Source organism: Sinohyriopsis cumingii, chromosome 7, assembly GCF_028554795.1.
Source record: "Sinohyriopsis cumingii isolate HCF-2022 chromosome 7, ASM2855479v2, whole genome shotgun sequence".
NCBI classification, from domain to species: Eukaryota; Metazoa; Mollusca; class Bivalvia; order Unionida; family Unionidae; genus Sinohyriopsis; species Sinohyriopsis cumingii.
Window position 1 is genome coordinate 39,467,693 of NC_142967.1, and position 22,615 is coordinate 39,490,307.

At 35.1% G+C, this 22,615-nt stretch overlaps 1 protein-coding gene across 3 annotated transcripts in view; it reads right to left on the minus strand.

Annotated features, from left to right (window-relative positions):
- Nucleotides 1-586: 586 nt before the first annotated feature.
- Nucleotides 587-22,615, minus strand: part of LOC149795062 (protein PBDC1-like) — a 36,442-nt gene continuing 14,413 nt past the window's right edge. For 2 of the 3 annotated variants that reach the window (XM_089964764.1, XM_089964765.1), the window contains exons 4-6: nucleotides 13,520-13,660; nucleotides 5,657-5,768; nucleotides 587-5,217 (exon numbers count right to left, since the gene is read on the minus strand). In XM_089964764.1, coding sequence (XP_089820890.1) covers nucleotides 5,120-5,217; nucleotides 5,657-5,768; nucleotides 13,520-13,660 — 351 coding nt within the window. In that variant the 3' untranslated portion in view covers nucleotides 587-5,119. The remainder of the gene's footprint in view (nucleotides 5,218-5,656; nucleotides 5,769-13,519; nucleotides 13,661-22,615) is intronic. The other variant, XM_089964766.1, reaches the window with a different exon arrangement.

Here is a 22,615-nt window from a genome sequence, read left to right on the forward strand (position 1 = left end):
AGTGGTTAGAGTGTCCGCCTTGGATGCGGGAGGTCATGGGTTCGATCCCCGGCCGAGTCATACCAAAGACTTACAAAAATGGTACTAACAGCTGCTTCGCTTGGCGCTCAGCATTAAGAGGTTAGTGTTAGGACTGGTCGGCCCGGTGTCAGGATAATGTGACTGGGTGGGACATCATGCTACATGTCTGCGGCATGATGCCCCAGTGCTGTACATCACTATAAACTGCCATATTGCAGACATCGTAGCGATATGACTGGAAAATTGTTAAAGCTACGTTAAAAATCCAAATCACATCACAACACACACCCATGTTGGTACAACCCTGTAATCAAAACACACATAAAACACTGACATAAATGCAAACGTTGCTAAGTAATAAAATATTGATCATTCTGACTTACTTCTGGCATGATAGAATTGCACTCAATAAGAAACATCCAACCTTTCCAACACTCTTTTTCTCTCAAGTTACACATAAACCTTGCAATTGCTGATGTTTACCAAAAGAAGTTAGGTTGATGTTTTCAGCAATTTCTGGAAGTTTCTAGCAAGCACTTTCACAATGTAAATGAAGATAAACATGTACAGATCTAAATGGTTTTATTTCAAGGTTTGTGTAATATTCACATGAATTGAATGTGTTATGGAAAAAGCCTTTGGCGAATGGTAAGTCATTCTGCCACCAGTAAGTGACAAACATTTGCTACCTGCTACTTCATATTTAGCTCTAACTCTGTGGCATTGTACTCGGCAAAGTACGTCCCAAAAAACCTGCATTCCTGAGAAACTAACCTAAAAGCAGAACTTCTAAACCAAAATAAATGTGAAAATTAGGTCTGATTGACCAAGTTTTAGTAAAACTGTACTGTATGCAGCATTTCTCTCACACACACACACCAAGATGCATCACTCTGGCCAATAATGCATGAGAATCTGACCCAATGTGTTATCTACCCACGCATGATACGTCAAATATGCAGACTTTTCCAATTTGATGCACAAAAGTCGTCGATGATAGGTAAACTGATGCACCCAAATGTTATGCTTTGCTGATTAACACCAAACAAAGATTTGGTCTAAAAATCATCAATGGTACATAAATTGATGCACCCCAATGTTATGTTTTGCTGATTAACACAAAATAAAAGTTTGCTCTAGCTACTTTATTGGCTAGATTACAACTCTTCCAAATGGAAAACACATGCAAGTCAGTTTTTTACACTGATGTTATCATAATACATGGGGTTACAAGCGAGTATGGAGCCTGGAGCTAATTTTATGTGACCTATAACAGTAACATCATTTGTAGCAATGGATGTTAGAACCATATAATCACCACAGACAAGTAAGAGGCAGAAAATAAACACATGATTTTAAAGTGATTTTCACAAGAAACCATTATTTTATGCACATCCTTGTCAAGCAACAAAGCAACAATTTCCATTCACTCAAGTGTATGCCTTGCATTGTTCCAAGATACTGTCAGCATTCAACTGAAAATGGCATCCAAAATATTTAAATAGATCTGAAACAAACAAAATTATCATTTGGACCGCATTTGTAAAACCAACTATCAATAATAGAATTGTCACCAAACCAGTGGAGCCTTCATCATCTAAAGATGAGGTACCAGTTACTCGTTAGAGAAAACGTAAAATTTTGTGCAGCAATAGTTGAAAACATACCATGGCTACTTTTTCAAAAAGAAGTGAAGTCGAGTGAAGAATATGGCAGAAGACACCTTCATGTTTTTGTCAAATATGTACTGAGGCTAAAAAAAACCAAATATGCAAAAAACAATAACTTTCAGAACAGTACACTGGCAAGGCATGCTTGGTAATCATAACAAAAAATGCAGATTGAAGGTCCACAACACCAGGCAGATTTTAGTGCAGTTTTACAAACAAGACATAGCAGCAAGTGCGACTTATGTGTGTACATTGGCTGAGTGTAGAAGACATCCTTGTTTTAATGCAAATCTCTTCCTAATTTAATACATGATTTAACAGCTACAGAAATTGATGCCATTGGCATTTTGAAGAATTATACCGATCAGTATGACTCAACTTCTACCTGTTCAGAGGTACTGGAGCGCCTACCAAACACTGTTGAGGATAGTCTTGTATGTGACCTGCAAAATCTGTCATTTGTGACATCAGTGGCAGACGAAAGCACTGACATATACAACAATAAACGGCTTGTCATATGAGCTTAGATTATTTCTGAAGACATGAAACCATCAACATGATTTTTAACAACTATATAATGTTCAGATGCTTTTGGAAAGGGAATTGCCTTATTGGCTTTAATCACATTATATAATTAATGTTTTTGTTGTGTATTTAAACAGTATAACTAGAGAATGATCATTAGCTTGAATAGTTCTCATTAAGATTGGATTTCGACTCACTGTTTTTTGCCTTGATGAGTCAAATGACTTACATGAAGCCTTCTGTAGATAAAACACAGCTGACCCCCCCCCCCCCAATGAACAGAAGTCATTGAAAGCATGAAATATATGAAAGTGACTTAATTTTGGCTTGGTGGCACCTACCAAGTTGCATCCACACACAAAACTGCATACCTCTGAAGCCAGTTAAGCCTGAAAAACTCAATAAAGCAAAACTGAATGGAAATCACTTTAGTGAGAAATGTATATATAGCTCATACAATCCTACTTTTGGTAAGAGGGTATTGTATTCTCCATGATGCAGCTACATACCAGGGTGCATATCTCTGGGCGTAACAATGCCTGAGACATGGACACGAGTAACACTCTTTAACCATTCTACATTTGTGGTGTGGCATACAAGTCTAAGAGTAACTGAATCCAAACAAAATGAAAATTAAAAAAACAACAGTTACAAAACACCAGAAAACACTGATTTCAACAGGATGAGTCCAAGTCTAAACTACTTTCAGTCTCATGAACTAAGAACAAAAACAAGTGACACCAATGACAACAGAATACACTAATTCCAAAAGAAAGAGTCGAGGTAAAAGGTAGGTTCAGTCAGGTGAGATAAGAACAAAGACCTTTCCTGACATAGGATTTTATTGGATGATGTACATAAAGTAAATAATATTTACATAGATTCAACCACATTACTGATCAAAATTTATAAGAATTTCTCACTTAGCATAAAGTACATATACAATGTGTAAATCTATGGGTTTTTCCTACTGGGAATCAATATATTTTTGAAAAGATCATACAATCAATGAATTAGAAAGATGATAAAGCTATGATAGAAACAACTTGTTAAAATGAACAATTAAAATATAAGTACAATGTGAAAAGGACAGTTTTTAAGTCTTGTAATGGCTTCCATTTGTTAAAGAAAGGGTTTTTGAGAAATGATTTTTACTGTTGCCATATGTTACACACAACTGATGGGGAAAAGGTTGGAATTATATATTTTTAGTTGACAACACTACCAACACTCCAATCTTAAGATGTGTTGCTTAGTTTTAATACAGGGTCTGTTATAGAACTGAATAAAATGGGGATTTTCTGAATATAGGAGTTATTTAATGAAAAAATAAAGGCATGGCTTGAAGATGTTTGGTGCAATTTTTGCACATTCAGTTGACTTTTTCTTCCAATTTATTTTAGAAATCAGCATGACTCAAATTGTACCTTCTAGATAGATCCTGTTAATGGCTTCCAACATCCCTGAAATCCAGAATCTCAAATATCTAACGAGTTTTGGCAATTCTGTTTCTTCTTTTCAGCAATTTAAAACTTGGTCATGTCAACAATAAATGTGTTCGGGATTTGGCGTTTGTGAGTTATGTCAAGCACCAATAAAATAAATGCATTTTAAATTATCCATCATGCAGGTTGTCTGTCAGGCATGGTATGTTTTATATATGGTAATTCCCACTTGCAAAATGAAAACAATACTGGACACAAACCAAATATTTTATGACCAATATGTTTTGGTACTAAACTGTGAACTTATTGTTCGGTAAAAAAAAATCCACAGAAAATACTAAACCAGTCAAATGCCATACTTGATGATAGTAAACATAAAAATCTCATTTCCATACGACAACAAAAAACTGTTTAATGTTGTCATGCATGTAAACATTGAAAATTAAAACTAATGAAAGCAATATGGTGATAAGAATATAAAGCTAACAAGAAATGCACCTTCAGTGCACAACACATTAGTAAAATATTTAAATTTTTTGCCCAAGTAAATGAAATAATAAATCTGTCAAATACATTTCACCAGGTCCGCAGTTTTAAATATTAGTGGCTTCATTTTAAAAAGTTTTTGTGAACGGTAATTTGTGAAACTTTTAAATAAGGTTTGACTGTCAAGTAAATACAATTCACATATATTTCAGCTAGCTGGCTTCAATACTGTGCATGACAGAAATAACCATAAGGTTCTGAACAATAAAAAGTCTTCAAAATTATTACACAATGTCTTCAGTGACATGTAAGTAATGATCAAATATATTTCAGTAAGGAAAAACTATAACAATTTCCACAAGGTAAATTTGCTGGCTCTTTTACTCAAGGTGCTGATAGCATTAAATATGTGGGCTTTATTTCACAAGGTCCTGATAACAGTAAATCTGCTGGCTTTATTCCATATGGTCTTGATAACAGTAAATCTGCTGGCTTTATTCCATATGGTCTTGATAACAATAAATCTGCTGGCTTTATTCCATAAGATCCTGATAACAACATATCCTGTGGCTTTTTCCACATGGCCCTGATAACAGTAAATCTACTGGTGTTATTCCAGAAGGTCCTGATAACAGTAAATCTGCTGGCTTTATTCCACAATGTCTTGATAACAGTAAATCTGCTGGCTTTATTCCACAATGTCTTGATAACAGTAAATCTGCTGGCTTTATTTAACCATGCCCCTGAAGTTAACTCAAGGCTGACTTCATTTTGATTTTAATGGATCACAAAGTGATACTTGTCATAATGTGTTATCACAGTTCAGAAGGATATCAGTTCAAAATGGTATCCACACTTCATTGCACACTATTTTGTGTTATCTGTTCATATCAAAATGTAGTCAAAGCATCCATGTCCATTTGTGGAAAATCTTCATCAACTACTTATAATAAAAGTATTACACTCCTTGTACTACCTAGCCACTTCTTTGCTCTTCAGTTTCCGAATGCCATCATTATATCCTTCTCTGTTCCTTGCAATTTCCACTGCTAGAAATTGTATCCTCAGCACTGAAAATTAAAAAAGAACATACATTTGTATAGAATGGTATGGAAGTATCAAAAGTCATAAGTAGTAAAAGGTTTTAGACTGGAAATCAAAAGTTTGTCCAAACATATAAAAAAAAAAACAAAAGCTCACAACTAACCTGTGGTAAAAAACAACCTTGATATTACTAATTATAAATGATAGACAAACTGAGACAAGTTTCTTAAACTGCATTATTACAAATTTTGACAACAGATTATTACATGGAGCAAACTGGGGCAAGTTTCTGAAAATGAATTTTTACAAACTGTTGACAACAGATTATTACATGGAGCAAAGTGGGACAAATTTCTGAAATTGTATTTTTACAAACTGTTGACAACAGATGGAGCCGTGAGACACATATCGTATGGTGAGAAGACCAATACAAATTCCAGTATAAAGCAACTGAAAAAACTTTACCAAGCATTGAATTTTCTTCCGAAAATTCTTTTCTGCTGTCAGTCCTGATGAGGGTTCCCATATTAAAGTCCTCAACTTTGTTTTCAAAAAAACTGCAGAAAGGACGCCATTTCTGCAACAAATTTATTTAAAAAAAGGAATTAACATGAAAATATTAGTAGAAATGCAAAGTCAAAAAGTAGCTGGTCTATTACTAAGGTAATGCTATAACAGTTTACATATCCTATTATCAGCACAGATTTTCTTCTCTAATATACATGAAGATACTACGACTGCGGATAAAGTCTGTCCGCCGTTGTAACTTCATTGACCAGTACAGAATAAATAAACAACCATGTATAACGGATTTGACCTACAACAAACAAGCTGTGGCGGGGCTCCATGAGGGACAGATCATACCTGATTCTTTAACAAGACTCTTCGGAGCTCCTCCACATCAAACTCAAGCAATACAAATATGACCTAACAAAACAACTGAACTTACCATTATATATGAGTGATAATTCAAATCAATATTCAAAATTCAAAAATCCAAATATAAATAAGGGCGGGATGCCATGTGAGAAATCATAACACACCCGAAAGGGACTCATATCGGCTCACCCTCCCTTATAATTCATTTTTCATAAATATGAACTAGTAAATTTTTAGATCAATATGAAGATATCTATCTAAATAAAGACAGGGCGGAGAATGAAAATTCATATGAGAAAATGATACCCGAAAGGGATTTATTCGCAAACCTCTTCTTTATAAATAATTAAAATAAAATTGAAAACAAAAGTAAGGTTTAATATAATCTGACTTAGAATTATAATTTAATAACGAAATAGTACAGTACTAACTGAACATTAAAATTCGAAAGTAAATTAATAGACGAACGATGGATGTGACAGAGGTTTCATCTCAGACGGTTATTAAAGTTTCTGATGATGGAACCTGTGCCACAGTCGTATAACCTTATTCAAAATTAAATCCTAAGAAAATAATTATATATACATGAACAAGCCTGATGGACTACCAGAAACCTCCAGACAGACCCAGAAGTATCCACTACAGAGCATACCGCTGCTTGATGGCAGGAAAATGCTTGCCCCAACACCAAATTGACATAGAGCGCCAGGAGGTCAATTTGCCCACGGATCATTTCATGAAGACTGACCCGGGGCAAATTCTTCAGCGATATGTACTGAAACCAGCTTTGAGCAAATAATATACAAACTCGAGTAACACATTAAGATCTAGCAAAGGTACATAAGACCAACATAATAAACAATCTGACCCAGCCAAACAAGAAACTAAAAGAAATATTATACTACCCAAAAGTCTACATAATGATTAGAAATACAAGAGTACCACGGTACATCAATTAAAACCTAATATAGCTCTCAACTCCCTGTTTAACAAACGGGGAAAAGAGAACTACACCGAATTAAGATGCATACACTAAAAAGTGGAAAAAATTGAACCATAAGAAAAACCACCACCCTGCTAAAATCTATACAAAAAATAGTATGCGAAGACGCAATACAACCCGCCCCCCACAAGATACACAAACACACAAACATATATACACACTTTATTATTCTTATATACAGTCAAACCCGGTTATCTTGATTACGTTGGGGGTGTAAAAAAATCGTCGACATAACCGGGTCCCGAGATATTCGGGTTCATAAAAACCGGTAATTTTAAAAATGTCCTTGAGCATTACTCCTGTCTCTTGCTGGTGTTTACTGGAATCCCCTCCCACTGCATGTTACAATAAAATAAACAAAACGCTTAATTGATAATAAAATGAAATGAACTAACCTGGTGTTGTTATCATTTATTCCTTTTTTATCATCATAAGTAATTTATTAAAGAAAAAATATATCTATGAACTCCTTATATCACATGTAGCGTATGCATCCATTACTGTAGTGTGCATCACTTATGTCAGATAACACACGACGCATTTTTATAATTGATATGAATATTGAAAAACAAATCATGTTTGGTTGTACTCAGAGGTTTGAATATGTTATCAGATTGAAAAATGGATCAAAGAAAATCACAAACAAGAGAGTGAGAGAGAAACATCCACCGATTGCTTTCAGGCACCCGCCATTCACGCATAACGCGGTGTTAGGTGCAAAATAACCAAGATTGTATTATATCCAGGTTAATATATGACAGTATCTCGCAGATAAAGATCAATAAATGTTTTTGAAAATACATGTACATGTACATGTACATTGACTGTGAGTGCAAATGACACTCCTTTCGCTAGCATGGGTTACAAAGAGTATTTATTAAAGCAAGTTAATGTTGAGTAGACTACTTACCCCGCAGGCATCAATGCGAGTTTGTATCAATTATGATTCCAGATGGCAAATAAATAGATGCGCGGGTGGTGAATAAACACATCCGGTAGCGAGCAGTAAACTAATTCTTTGAACTTACCGGCAGGATATCAAATACAAAGGTTATTTTATTGCAAAGCAAACAAGACGATGGATTTCAAAGGAAACAAATGCCATGGAGGAAAAAACTCCAAAGAGAGAGTAACTTTGCTTTTGGCCGGAAATATGGATGGAAGTGACAAGATCAAGCCATTAATAATAGGAAAATCAGAAAATCCAAGATGCTTCAAAAACCTGAATAGGTCTTCTCTCCCCGTTGACTATAAAAGCCAGTCAAATAGCTGGATGACAGGTGATATCTTTACCAGCTGGTTACGCAAGTTAGATCGCCACTTACAGTTTGAAAAACGAAAGATCGCATTGATAATAGACAACTGCCGTGCTCACCCACGTGTAGAAGGGTTACAAGCAATCACAGTGTATTTTCTTCCTCCCAATGCTACCAGTAAGCTTCAGCCACTCGACCAAGGAATAATTCAGGCTTTTAAAATCCATTATCGGAAAGCTTTAGTTTGCAATTATTTGCTTGCAGTTGAGGAAAAGCGATCCTATAAACCAACTCTGCTAGACGCCATCATGTATGCCCATGCAGCTTGGAACAGTGTATCGCCGAAAACCATTCAAAACTGCTGGTTCCATTGTATTTTTCCGGAAATTTCTGATTAAGAATTTCACCAGCAGTGTTTAATTGCACAAGAAATTAAAGAGCCTCAATCAGAAATAGGTCTTGAAGCGATGGCTGATGAGATTGCGGACTCCATAGGCATTGCTCGGGATGAATTTTCTAATTATGTTCACGTGGATGATGATGCCAATGCCTATGGTGAACTTACTGATGAGGAAATAATCCAATCGGTGACAACGAAGCAGATACAATCATGCAAGCAAGATGATGATGATGATGATGATGATCAGCCTATCACTATCCCAAGCTACAGTGAAATGGCTGAATGCATTAAAAAAATGAAATTGTTTGTGGCAAGTGTCGACGGTGCCGAGCATATGTATGAAAACGTAAGTGCTTTTGAATCGTTCGTTACAAATCAGCACCGGAGTAAACAAAAGCAGACTGATATTACTTCATATTTTCTACAAAAATAATGTAGTGCACATTATGATATGTTTATGTACTTGTGTGTTTTATAGATGTATAGATTCAAAATGAAAAAAGTATTCATTTTTTTATTCATATATAGTATGCGTTTATTGTACATGTACGTGTAGGTAATGTTACCGTATATTTTTGTATTTCCACTACATTATGTTCAGTTTATAATTCCTAGATATTTTGAAAATATTGCTGACATGTTTGGCTATTTTGTCATAAAATGCTATACAATAAATCGTCATGATATTACGTGCATATGGAGCAATTTCATGACCTGAATATTCAGCCGATCAGCACTTTTCCGTCTGCACATTGATTATTAATGTGTACATGTACATAATATTTCATTACTTGTATCTCCTTGATTGTTGTTTCTTGTATACATGTACTTCGGAACATAATTCATATCTGAAATGTACCTTAAGAAATAAAAGGGAATTGATAAAATACACATGTAGCTGACATCTAAGATTCTGCGTTTTCGTAAAATAAAGTTACATTGTAATTTGTACACACTCTTGTCTTTGTGAATCCTTGAATATTTTATGTAGTGAACATGATATATTCTTAATAAACTAATCGATTAAGCTACTCTTACGAACCAAAAATAGAAAGAATATGAAATAAACATGTGACTACTGCCGTAACGGACCAAAATTGTGCCTGAAAATCGATCGCTTTTGCTGACTATTTCTTGTACAATTTCTGTGAGATTGACATTAAAAAGTTGCATTTCGTCGAATTAAGCGGGTCCACATGTTACTTCGGACCGAAACTTATGCCCGACATAACCGGGTTATCGACTTAACAGAGGTCGAGATAAGCGGGTAAAAAATAGCATAACAAAGAAGAATTTTTTCGGGACCGGACCAAAACGCTCGACATAAGCGGGTTGTCGAGATAACCGAGGTCGAGATAAGTGGGTTTGACTGTACCTACCTAAGAGAAAGACTGGAACCATTTGACATAGATAAGCCAATACAAAAAAAACATACTTGAAACATACTAATCAAAAAAAAAAAAAAAAAAAAAAAGGGGGATATATATATATATATATATATGCACAAAATAAATACATGAATAAAAGGGGTTAAATGACTCTGGCAAAGTCAACTACATAAGAAAACAGTATAAAGAAAACAAGGGGGAGGAATTTGGCCCATGACATTAATACGTCACTGGGACAATAGTACGACCCTAAATCGGAAGTCAAAACTTAAGGAACTCGGACCCCTAAAAAGTCCTATGGGGGTCGGAAAGTACATACAATTTTGACTTCATGGGATTTAAAAAAACTTACAAATATGATGATAAAAAAGAAATTAACCCTGCAAAATTCAAAATCAACATTATTGTTTTTATACAATGAACATACACAGATAACTTATGGGAGGACAGGGTCAACCCACAATAAAATACATTTTTAGATATAATCAGGGTGTCACTTCTAAGTTCTAACCAGCTATATATGCTGGGATGGAGCTAAGATGTGTCAACAATAGTGACCATCATCAGTGGTTATTACTATCACCAGTGCTTATTAATGATCATCACATGTGGTTATTAGAGACTGTCACCAGTGGTTATTAGTGATCATCACAACTTGTTATCAGTGACCATTACTACTGGTTTTCAGTGACCATCAGTAACCATCACCTGTGGTTATTAGTGACCATCAATAATGCTCATTAGTAAGCATCACCAGTGGTTATTACTATCACCAGTTCTTATTAATTACCATCACCAGTGTGACCATAACTAAAGGTTATTAGTGACCATCACAAGTGGTTTTTAGTGACTATTGCCAGTGATTATTTGTAATTTGTAACCATCACCAGTGGTTATTAGTGACCATCATCAGTGGTTAGATATTAGTGACCATTACCAGTGGTTATTAGTGACTATCATCAGTGGTTCTTAGTGAAATCACCAGTGGTTATTAGGGACTTCCTGCAGTGATCAGCTGGAACTTTTTAAGTCATCAATTGCATCCCCACATCAAGATATAATCATCTTTTCTGTCCATTCATCTGTCCATCCACCTACTCTTTTGTAACCATTCCGCAATTGTTACACATAATTTAATACCATTTGGGAAGTAAATTTGTATATTACAGATAGATGTGCATTATAATGGTTCTGTCTCTTCAGGTTGAACAATACCATTTTGCAATCAATTTTAAATTCTACATCATATCTGATTCTACTAACTAGCACAGCTCAGGAACAATTCAACATATTCTGATGCTGCAAGTTTGTGTGTCCATTGTCTGAAAGCATCAAGGTATCTTTTGAGGTTTTGCTGAATCATCTCCATTCTGGACAGAGTTATGTCCCTTGAAAAGTCACTCTACATTTTCACATGTTATGTTGGTGATAGATGGTGATAATAAAAACTCTCTTATGGCAATTCATTTCAGTAAGATATAAACCTGCTAGGCAATTGAAAATTTAGGGGTATGTGCTACTTTCTGCAGATTTTTGTCCTGATGTTGTCAACATCTGCTAGACACATAAATCAATCCCCCTAATCTCTGTTGATACTGATAGATGATATGTGGGTGTTATGTCACCTGTTCATTAAACTATGCAATTTTTCTGCATGCAAATCTTTCCAGAACAAACCTACGTACACTTTTGACATATACCAGTAATTGGTAACAGCCATATCTAGCAAGAAATTCAAAATGGCCACAGGACTGATGGTTGTGCCATTCCATATAGATATACAAGTCACTAAACAAAGGATTTGCTTCAGAAATATAATGTACGTATCACCAAAAGAACATTTCAGCTGATGGCAGTTCCACAGCCATGAGAAATACCAGTGAATGTACAAGACAATAATTTTTTTTATAACATAAATTTGGTAGAGAACAACATATGGCTGTAACTATGATTTTGTTATACAGTGGACATAAAACAAAAATGTAAAAAAAATTAACAATAATAATAATAATAATAATATTAATAAGTGATATTCAGTGCATGTTGTTTTTTTTTTAAAAATTAATTTTAAAAGGTGAACATGTTCACAGCAGTCACCTGTGTGTAACAGTCAGTTTTGCTTTTTCCAATGAATGACTCCTATTGACAGGTTTGACTGTAATTAAAACTGGAACTATCAGTGCTCATTACTTCAGAAAGGATTGCTAGATAAAATTAAAACTAAAGCAGCTAGTGATCATTGCTTCAGAAAGGACCTTGCAGTGGTTTACTAGGTATTAGTTTACTTAGTCTATCAATTAACATACTGCTACCTCTTTATATCTGGGTCTTTATTTTAAAGAACACAAATTTACACTCTACTATTCTGCTACTTCTTTATATCTAGGCCTATTTTGCTACCTCTTAATAGCTGGACCTTTGTTTTAAAGTCGACCAATTTACATCCTGCTACTTCTTTATATCTAGACCTTTTCTTTAAAGTCGACCAATTTACATCCTGCTACTTCTTTATATCTAGGCCTTTGTTTTAAAGTCGACCAATTTACATCCTGCTAATTCTTTATATCTAGGCCTTTTCTTTAAAGTCAACCAATTTACATCCTGCTACTTTTTTATATCTAGGCCTTTGTTTTAAAGTCTACCAATTTACATCCTGCTACTTCTTTATATCTAGGCCTTTGTTTTAAAGTCTACCAATTTACATCCTGCTACTTCTTTATATCTAGGCCTTTGTTTTAAAGTCTACCAATTTACATCCTGGTACTTCTTTATATCTAGGCCTTTTCTTTAAATTCGACCAATTTACATCCTGCTACTTCTTTATATTTAGGCCATTGTTTTAAAGTCTACCAATTTACATCCTGCTACTTCTTTATATCTTGGCCATTGTTTTAAAGTCTACCAATTTACATCCTGCTACTTCTTTATATCTTGGCCTTTTCTTTAAAGTCGACCAATTTACATCCTGCTACTTCTTTATATCTAGGCCATTGTTTTAAGCTCGCCCAATTTACATCCTGCTTCTTCTTTATATCTAGGCCATTGTTTTAAAGTCTACCAATTTACATCCTGCTACTTCTTTATATCTAGGCCATTGTTTTAAAGTCTACCAATTTACATCCTGCTACTTCTTTATAACTAGGCCATTGTTTTAAAGTTTACCAGTTTACATCCTGCTACTTCTTTATATCAAGGCCATTGTTTTAAAGTCTACCAATTTACATCCTGCTACATCTTTATATCAAGGCCTTTAATTTAAAGTTTACAAATTTTCAACCTGCTACCTCTTATTTGAAAATCTAACAATTTCCATCTTGCTACTTGGTATTTGAAAATCTACCATCATTTAACTCTTTATATGTGGGCATTTATTTTAAAGTCTATAACTTAAAGTCATGCTACCTCTTTAGCTTCTGGAGATTTAAGTTGGTCTTCTTTAAGCACTTCAACTGGGAAGTCTGCGAATTCTTGTCGAAACTTGGTGTAAATCTCATCATCGATTCTCGTCAGCCTAATTGCCCTGGGATCTACTGATGATATCAGCTGCAAAGGAAGAATAAGATTGTCACTATCATGTCAAATGGTGGTGGCTCCCAAGATTCACATCCTGAAATATGGAAGGTCATTTCAGTGGCTCAGATGTTGGTTGCATGTAGTCTTGAAGATGGAGCTCGTTGAGGATGCCTTAAATTTAAACCTTAACCTTCGACCCCTTGTTTTGGACAATCTACATTTGTGTTCAGGCCTATGGCATAAGAAAATGTTATAATGTCATTTAAATCTGGAAATTTTGTATACAACAGGATCAGTACGATAACACACACTAGCAAAAACATCACAATTACATTCTCCAACCAAATGAAAGCATTTTTATGGTATAAAAACATTATCATTTTGTACTTATCTGCCTTTATGCAAATAAAAAAACTGTCATGCTATGCTTCATTAACAAAGATGGAAAGACTTTTTATCTACATATCCTGTACAGTTTTTATACACTCACTAGATCAATAAACTCTACTCAGTTGCCACCTCATGTGAATTAGACCTGAAATGGTTGGAGAATGTGGAGATTCTTGGTCTTAATCTCTCTTATGTCAACCTCAGTGTAGGTTACATGAATTGGAATTCAGCCAACATTAGCTAAATTAAAGTCTCATATAAAACATTGATAATAAGTTTTATAAGACTGCTAGGCCAAGCAGATCAGATACAAGACTACTATATTTATATGCAATGATTTTGCTCATTCTCACACTTATAAAAAAATACCGCTCTGCATACCTAGTTTTATCTAAGGGCTGTTCCAGTAAAACATATACCCCCCGGGGGGAAGGCACTTTCAAATTCAATCAACCCACAACAGAAGCAATTTTAAAAAATTATGATCCACAGTCAGATGTGTTTTAATCAAGAAACACTGCCCCTTACAGAAGTATATTTATTAAACATAATTTCTGGCAATGGGTTAGTGGGCGGTAGAAGTGATTTTAATATTGGGTAGGGGACAGAAGCAATTTAAATGACAGCTGGCTGGAGATAATCTACTGAATTCTTATAGATCATATAATCTACTGCATATTTTTATTCATTCATTATAATCAGTCTTTTGCCTTTTGTTTGTTTGTCTGTCAGCCAAGCATATATGTCTCTGATACTGTGAAATCACAAATTTTCATGCTGGCTTATTATTTGTAGATGTCACTGATCAGTCCCTTAATACCTACTGATTTAACATCCATGAATACAGATTTTATAATAGATATTTCTATTCTAATACAGAAATCATGAATTTGTATCCTTACTAAACTCTGTTTCCTAAAGTGATCACCATGTCTTGCCATTTTTCTTTGTTCTCAGGCATGCTGCTTTTGATTAGAACAAAAGTTAAATTTTGTATTGCTTTAAATGTGTGGTCAGATTCTATGATTTGTTGTTATTATTTTTTCCAATAAATGTTTTGGTAAACGTATATGATTTGTCAGAACAAAAACCAATGATGCCTGTGGAAGTGATGTTGCATCATTTGTCAACTTTTACACTATATCATTTCTTGTAAGAACATCTTTTTCAGTTACCGATGTCTTATTTTTACGCCTTGTTGCAAGACTAATATAAAGTTATAAAAAAAATATAGCAAGTCAAACATTTTTATATCATAAGTTAGATTTTAAAAAATGGATAAAAGTCAAGGAATCATTTTCCCCAGAACACTCATAAAATCAATGTCATTGCAGTTAACTGTATTGTCAAACAGCATCATCATCATCATCACTGATGGCCAAGCAGTAACATTCCGCATTTTCAATCCAGTTGTCACAGGTTGTATCTCCCACTTTAGTCTTTCATATGAGACTTATACCTATGGCCTGAGGGGCTTTCATGGCAAAGTGGTATAAGATGCTTGTCTTGTGATACAGATCTGAGGGGCTTCCATGGCAGTGGTACAAGATGCTCGTCATGTGATTAATTGCCTCCAAAGTACTAATGAGAATGTTGCCAGTTACTTGTGGAAGGTCAGTGGTTCTACATAAGTGGTGTTTGGTGTCTCAAAAGGACTTGGATTTTCTTCAGCAGTAAAACTGCCTGCCATATAAATATTCTCTTCATCTGAAAATGGTGTAAAGGCCATAATGATCTACTGAAACCCTGAAATCTCATGTCTAAATGACTTCAGCTGTTGGAGATAAACATCAAATCAACAGAGGCTCCATGTGCCCAAGTGTACTAAGGTGCTTGCTTTTACATCACTTAAACATCTCACAGAGTGAGTGTGTCACAGATCAACCAATTTAGGTTGGTGTCTTTTGGGGTTCTTCCTCCACCAAATATATTGTTAAAAAATCACCAAAAAAAACAAAATCAAACCACACCGAATCAACCAACTAATCAACTGTGGCAACAGCAGCAAAGGTACTAGTCAATCATTTTTGCCACAGCTGTATGAGTTTATAACTTTTGACTCAAGTAATTTTTGTAGACCTTAGAATATCGTCAATTGTGCCTTTCTGACAGTTACCTAAAAGTCATCATCAGTTGATACAAATGGATTTTTCATGGTGAGCATATGAGATGGAAAAGTCTTAAGCAATCCTGCATCACACACTGCTGAAAAGTTTACATTTTAGCTCACTTAAATTTTCTCTTAACAATGTTCATTGTTCCAACTAGAACTGTTATAACTTATTCAAGCTATATTCACCAATATCTGGAGATAGCATCTGTAATAGATATTTGTAACAAACTATGAGAATGCATCAATGTTTTTCAATGATGCATTTGAACTGAGCAACAACCACAATCAACAAACCAAGAAAAAAAATTATTCACATCTCTCAGGCAGAAGTAGGGTATAATCATAATCTGCCAAAAGATTTTTAAATTTTTACATTTGCCAAATATTTCTTCCAACCATACCGATTCAGTGGACATGTCACCATAATGGGCAGAAACAGACCAGAAGGTTAAAATCGATTTGATACAGCTTTTAAGTAGCTAAATTCATATTGGTTTAGTTAACTGTACACCCTTTATTGTCTTCCTTTTGATGAAATTTCTAACTGAAGCTAAGAAAATAAAGTTGCACACATAAAAAAGAGGCAAACTTCTACTCATTATTGTTTTTATTATACTTCTCCATTCCAGCCTGTTCTTATGATATTCTCCCCCCACATACTGTTTGTCTTGTTTATGATATGTATCTAAATTTCTCACTTACTTTTCCTACTACTATACAAATGTTCTGTGGATATGCATATCAGTGTGAAACACAATGGGAAGACTAAATCCAAGATTCAAAACCTCTACATTTATGGATGCATTCTGCTTGGATTCCATATTTCTGCACAAAACTCAAGAGTTCAGGACTCTCTGTACTAATTCAGCTGTCACTGTAAATTTGTGCAAACACCACAATATTAAAATTCAGTAACTTAAAATTTTGAGTGCTCATGATCAAATTTATATCAGTATAGACACATCTACGACAACAGCTTTTGTGAAAAGAAAACCATAACAGCCACACCATTTTCTGGATCTATACAAATTTGAAATGTGTGCTTTCAATACTGCACCAAAGAGTCAGCTGCTGATTTCAGTAATGAGTCGTCCAAACTCGGGTCTGTAAAGGGATGGAAATTATGTTAATGAAACAATGTCCCTTACAATTTTCAGTTACAAGTAGGACAAGCTCTCAAAAGATTGGTTTTACTAAAATCTTTCTTTCATTATCAACCAATCAGGGACAGTCAAACCCATATATACTCTATTTTATCTTCACTGATTTATAATATGGTTCTCGTTCTTTCACATCTGTAGTAATATGAGTCCTTGAACAACTCTCAATGGTTGTAAGCCTTTTTCGACCATGCTGAATGGACACACTGTAAGATAATGTTCAAGTAACAGAAATACCATGGGAAAACCAGAGACCAATAAAACCGAACAGTCAAGTTATCTCCTCTGCAGGGATGCTGCCAGGATTTCAGGATGTACTCTAAGTTTTGTGTGTGTGTGATCTCCAATGAACAAGTGGTGGCAGTGGGAATAGCCATTGTTAAATATCTCCCTAACACTTAAATATCTGCCACTCTTTCTTAGTGTTCCACTGTTACAGCTCTACTGAAATCAAAATTCTCGAAGAGATGTCATCTCTAGTTGTATAGCGATTATTACTGTGATGTCATTGGGCATGGTCACGTGGTTGTGGTGGGGTCTTGGTTGGGATGGCATAAAGACCATAGGCTTACTCCATATTTGACAGCTAATTATGATGTCCAGAGATCTCGGAAATGCTTAATTACGCGTATTTGGACGCCAATGTTTGATCTGGGATGCAGAAAATCACTGAGGCGGGAGTACTCCATACGCATGCAATAGGTGTGTGGCAAAATTCAAAGACTTGCCAGTCCTGCTTCAGCCACCTGCTTTTTGGTCAAATGTGTTGATCAGTTAGCTGTGCTGATATTTACAATGACAGCATTCAGCGACTGAAAAACCCCTTGATGTACATACATGTTGCTTTATAAGAGTTCATCAAAAAGAACATGATGCAATAGCTGGGCTGCAACTTCAAAGGCTTTGAATGGCGGCTGGATGCGAAAACGTACTGATATTTACAGTGATTGAATTCAGAGTCAGAAAGACTCAGAGATGTACATGTGGTCATTTCTAAAAGTACATCAAATAAACAACTTTAGCTTTCATTATTGTGTTCATTTCCGAATGTATTGGAAAAAGTAGTGCACAAGAATCACGACATGTTGAGACTTAGACAAAATGCCATTCGTAAATTTGGATAAGTATTTTGGGGTTAAAAGGCAAACTTACAAAGATTGTAATGAGATTCAGAAGAGTGCTAAAACTGCTAAAACTGATAATTTGGATAGAACAGTAGCTAAGTGTAAGAAAGTGTGTGATGCCAAGCTTAGTGTTTGGAATAAGTCCTTACTTGGAATGACAAAATTCAGTATCACTCTGATGGACGAACAAGAGCTATTTAACAGGTACATTGACTGACCATACTTTTTTTAAATGCCCCTTGCCTTAGCCTGGTTAGTTCTAGTGTTGTAGCGAAATGTACTCATCAAGACATTATTAGCTAGGCCTAGTTTTGATATCAATTACATTGACAAACAAACTCTTGCCCATTCACAAGCATATGTTTTGATAGCTGCTAAACTTTAACCCTTTTCCGAGTAAGGGAGCAACTATCAATTTCCTGCATGATATCCTTTGATGATAAAACATACAAACATGTTTTAAGATCAGAATCGGTTATCTGGATATATATTAATTGCCTCTTGTACACTATTTCATCATAAAATTAGTTTGAAACTGTAAGTGAACCAGTAAGCCTAATGGGAAATAATGGTGGACTTTGCTAAGTCTGGAATGTACCAGTTTATTAGACTGTCTGTTTTCGTAAATCATCGGGCAGATATTTTCAGAAACATATACAGATTATTGAAACCAAAGCTTAGGTATTATTTTATTAAAGATTTAACTTTAAAATGCAACCCATGTAGATCAGAAATGAATGGGACAATGCTATGTTGTGGAATTCGCGAGATGCGCTGTAAGGTCTAAGATGTTTCCGACCTGACACATATTTGCGAAAATACGGGGGGGGGGGGACAGCAAATCAGATACTATTTAACCATTGCCTAAAATTACTACAAGGACGCAGACAAATAAATAAACCATAAATTTGCAATCCTGTCAATGGACTGTTGTAATGAAGCTATATTAAAGTGAGTGATTACATTACGAAAACCTCTCCATCTAAAAATAGATGCACTCACGTCTGTGTTAAGTCTGTAGGAAAGAAGGGACTGCAACTTTTGATGGTGGGACTCCTATTTTTACCAAAATTGGAGTCCTGAACTCCTAGTTTTAAAATCCTAGCAAGATCTCTGATGTTGTCAAAAGAATTAAAAAATTTCCAGCAATTCAGTTGGACTCGGATGCTTGATTCATAGTCAATGAAAACGTTCTAAAATTGATGTGTTTATTTTGGAGCTATGTTCCTCCATCACATTCAAGATTTGGATATACCAAAGGTGAAACTGGTACAGTTGCATCCTAAACTACTATCGTGGCTACTTCAAATGTTATTTAATGTGAGACTTTAATGCAAGAACTCGTAGCTTCAGTGACTTTTGGGTTAAAAAAATTAATTTCTTCTCAAACAACTCAATTTGGTGCAGATTACATTGTTTTTTAATGATAGTGAGAATTCTTGATGTGCAAAAATTAAGCAAAAAATGATCAATCAGATCAGAAAATTACTACCACTCAAAAAATACTGATAGGAATATACAAAAATAATGATATAATTATTTAAGCAAAATATGTGGTGACAATACGAGCGCTAGTTCTACAGCTTTGTGCAAAATAAATCTTGTACAACTATTCTGTTGTTTCTAACAACACTGTAATATGGCAATAATTTCTGTCCACTTTTACTTTAGTCCCTTGCTAATTAATAGTTTAAGATTTTACAACACTAAGTATATTTTATCTTTTGACAATAACACATCATTACAAATATTTAGATTGCAAGAAAATAGAAGTTACAATTTTATTAAAAGCACTGGTACCAGTGAGACTAAAGGAGATGGTTTAAAAAAAAGATTCAGGATGAACAGTTTAGTGGTGTAGTAAAGAATCCATATATCAGAATGACAGCAAGTATTTTTTCATCAATTTCATCATCAGTTAATGATACTGCTTAAAAATGTATTGTACTAGATAATATACTTTTTGTTATCCATTTTGTAATACAAATACCAAATGATGGCTTGGAACTAAGTGCCAAAAGGTCTGCAGAAAATACCACCATGATCAAAATAGACACAGGAAGAACTGAACACAAACAGGACAAATTTTATCCATCTTGCTTTGAGCTTACACAGATCAGTCAGTCTCTTATGTTTAATGTCATTTAATTTTTGCACACAGCAAGTACGTCATTTGGTCAATCATCTGCATGATATAAAGGTTTGTCTTTTTATTCTTTTATTGCTCAGTGGTTATGCCAACTTGAGATCTACACACACTTAATTATTTTGTATAGGGATTCTCTGATGTTCCCTATGAGCATTAATCTGTTAATTGTTTCTGAATTTAATATGATCCTCCTCCTCTGTGTACGATTATTCTGTGCTGTGAACTCCTTTCATTGCCTGCTGTCTGAAACGCATATGCATAACTAGCTTGAACAAGTTACTGTTCTTTATGGTTGTGCAATTTTCATCATCTCACATGTATGGCCCCATGGGTATTCTCTCTTGGATATCTCTGTTCCAAAAAGAAAAGTTTTGAACCAGAGGTCTCATTAGGATTTTAAAACTAGTCCATGGCTCCCATTTTGGTAAAAATATGAGTCCCACCAGGAAAAGTTGCAGTCCCCTCTCAGAAAACTATGCAAATTATAAGAACTATTGGTTTTTCTTTATAACACTGACATAAGCTTTTGCTTGTCCATCAGAGAGAGTCTGAATTTTTTCGATCCAAGGAAGGTCTTATTCAAAGCACTAAGCTAGGCATCACACACTTTCTTACACTTTGCTACTGTCCCTTCCAAACTATCAGTTCTAGCAACTTTAGCACTCTCCTGAATCTCACAATCTTCGTCAGTTTGCCATTGAACCCCAAAATACTCATTCAAGTCTAAGTCTCAACATGTCATGATTCCGAGGTCACGTGCACTGCTTATTCCGTTACACTTGGAAATGAACACAATAATGAAAGCTAAAGTTGTTTATTTGATGTACTGTTATAAATGACCACATGTACATCTCTGGGTATTTCTGCCTCTTAATTCAAGTACTGTAAATATCAGTAGATTTTCCCACCCAGCTGCTAGTCAAAGCCTTTTATCTTGCCGCTTAGCTGTTACAGCAGGATCTTTTGATGTACTCTTATAATGGTGACGACTAGGTGGGGAGGGCTTTCAACCACTAAATTCTGTCATTGTAAATATCAGCACTGCTAACTGATCAACACAAAAGCAGGACTGGCAAGTCTTTGAATTTTACCGCCCACCTAAATAAAAAAAAACTGGCGTCCAAATACACGTGATTAGAAGCGTTTCCGCGGCCTCTGTCAGTTTTCACTAACATGAACCCTGCCAAAGATTCACTTCCTTGAATCAATGTTTTTCTGCCTCTTATGCCAGATTTTTCTCTTCATGATACTGTATTAGGGTTTTAAGTCCAACATTCCCATAGTCTGCTTGTTTAGACATGGGTATCTTAAATAAATATAACCGGCATATTGTCCATCCAACACGTACATCGGACTTACACTCAGCATCAATTTTGGGCTCGAAATCACACACTGGTATTTCCAGTGACCTTTTCCCAATGTCCAACAGACTGATATACATGAAATTTATTGTCATCATAGCTATCACCAGCCAGTATTTGCTGACTGAAAACGCTGTGATTCAACCATTTTGGTTTTCTGTGTGGCCCTTATTGGAAACACGCATTTGTAAAACTTCCACGATGAAAGTACGGCTAAATCTCCATAAAATGCCTGTTCCAGGGCCAATGAACCAATCAAATTTAGTTTAATAGCCATTCATGTCGAACCGAAGTATCCAGATATCTGGATGACGCATCAAGTGCTTTGAGACAGCTGCGGCAGCACGAATTACGTCGCAAAATGCACTTTTAAAGTTAAAGTTAAAAGTTAAATAAAAACTGCATACTGCGCAAAGACCCAATGTTTTATTCATGTTAGACCGCTAGGAAGGGGTTAGATGTGATTTTAAATATATATTCAGGTTTTTTTCTTTCTTTCTGACAACCCCACCAGCGATTTCTCATTTTGTTAACACAACCCACAACAGAAGTGATTTTCCTAACCAACCTTCTACTGTCAGAATCAAAACAGTTCGAAAAACAACCTCCTATAGAAGTTTTTTTTAAGTGCTGTCCCCGGGGGGATATATGTTTTACTGGAACAGTGCTAAATCTCTGTTACAAAAAT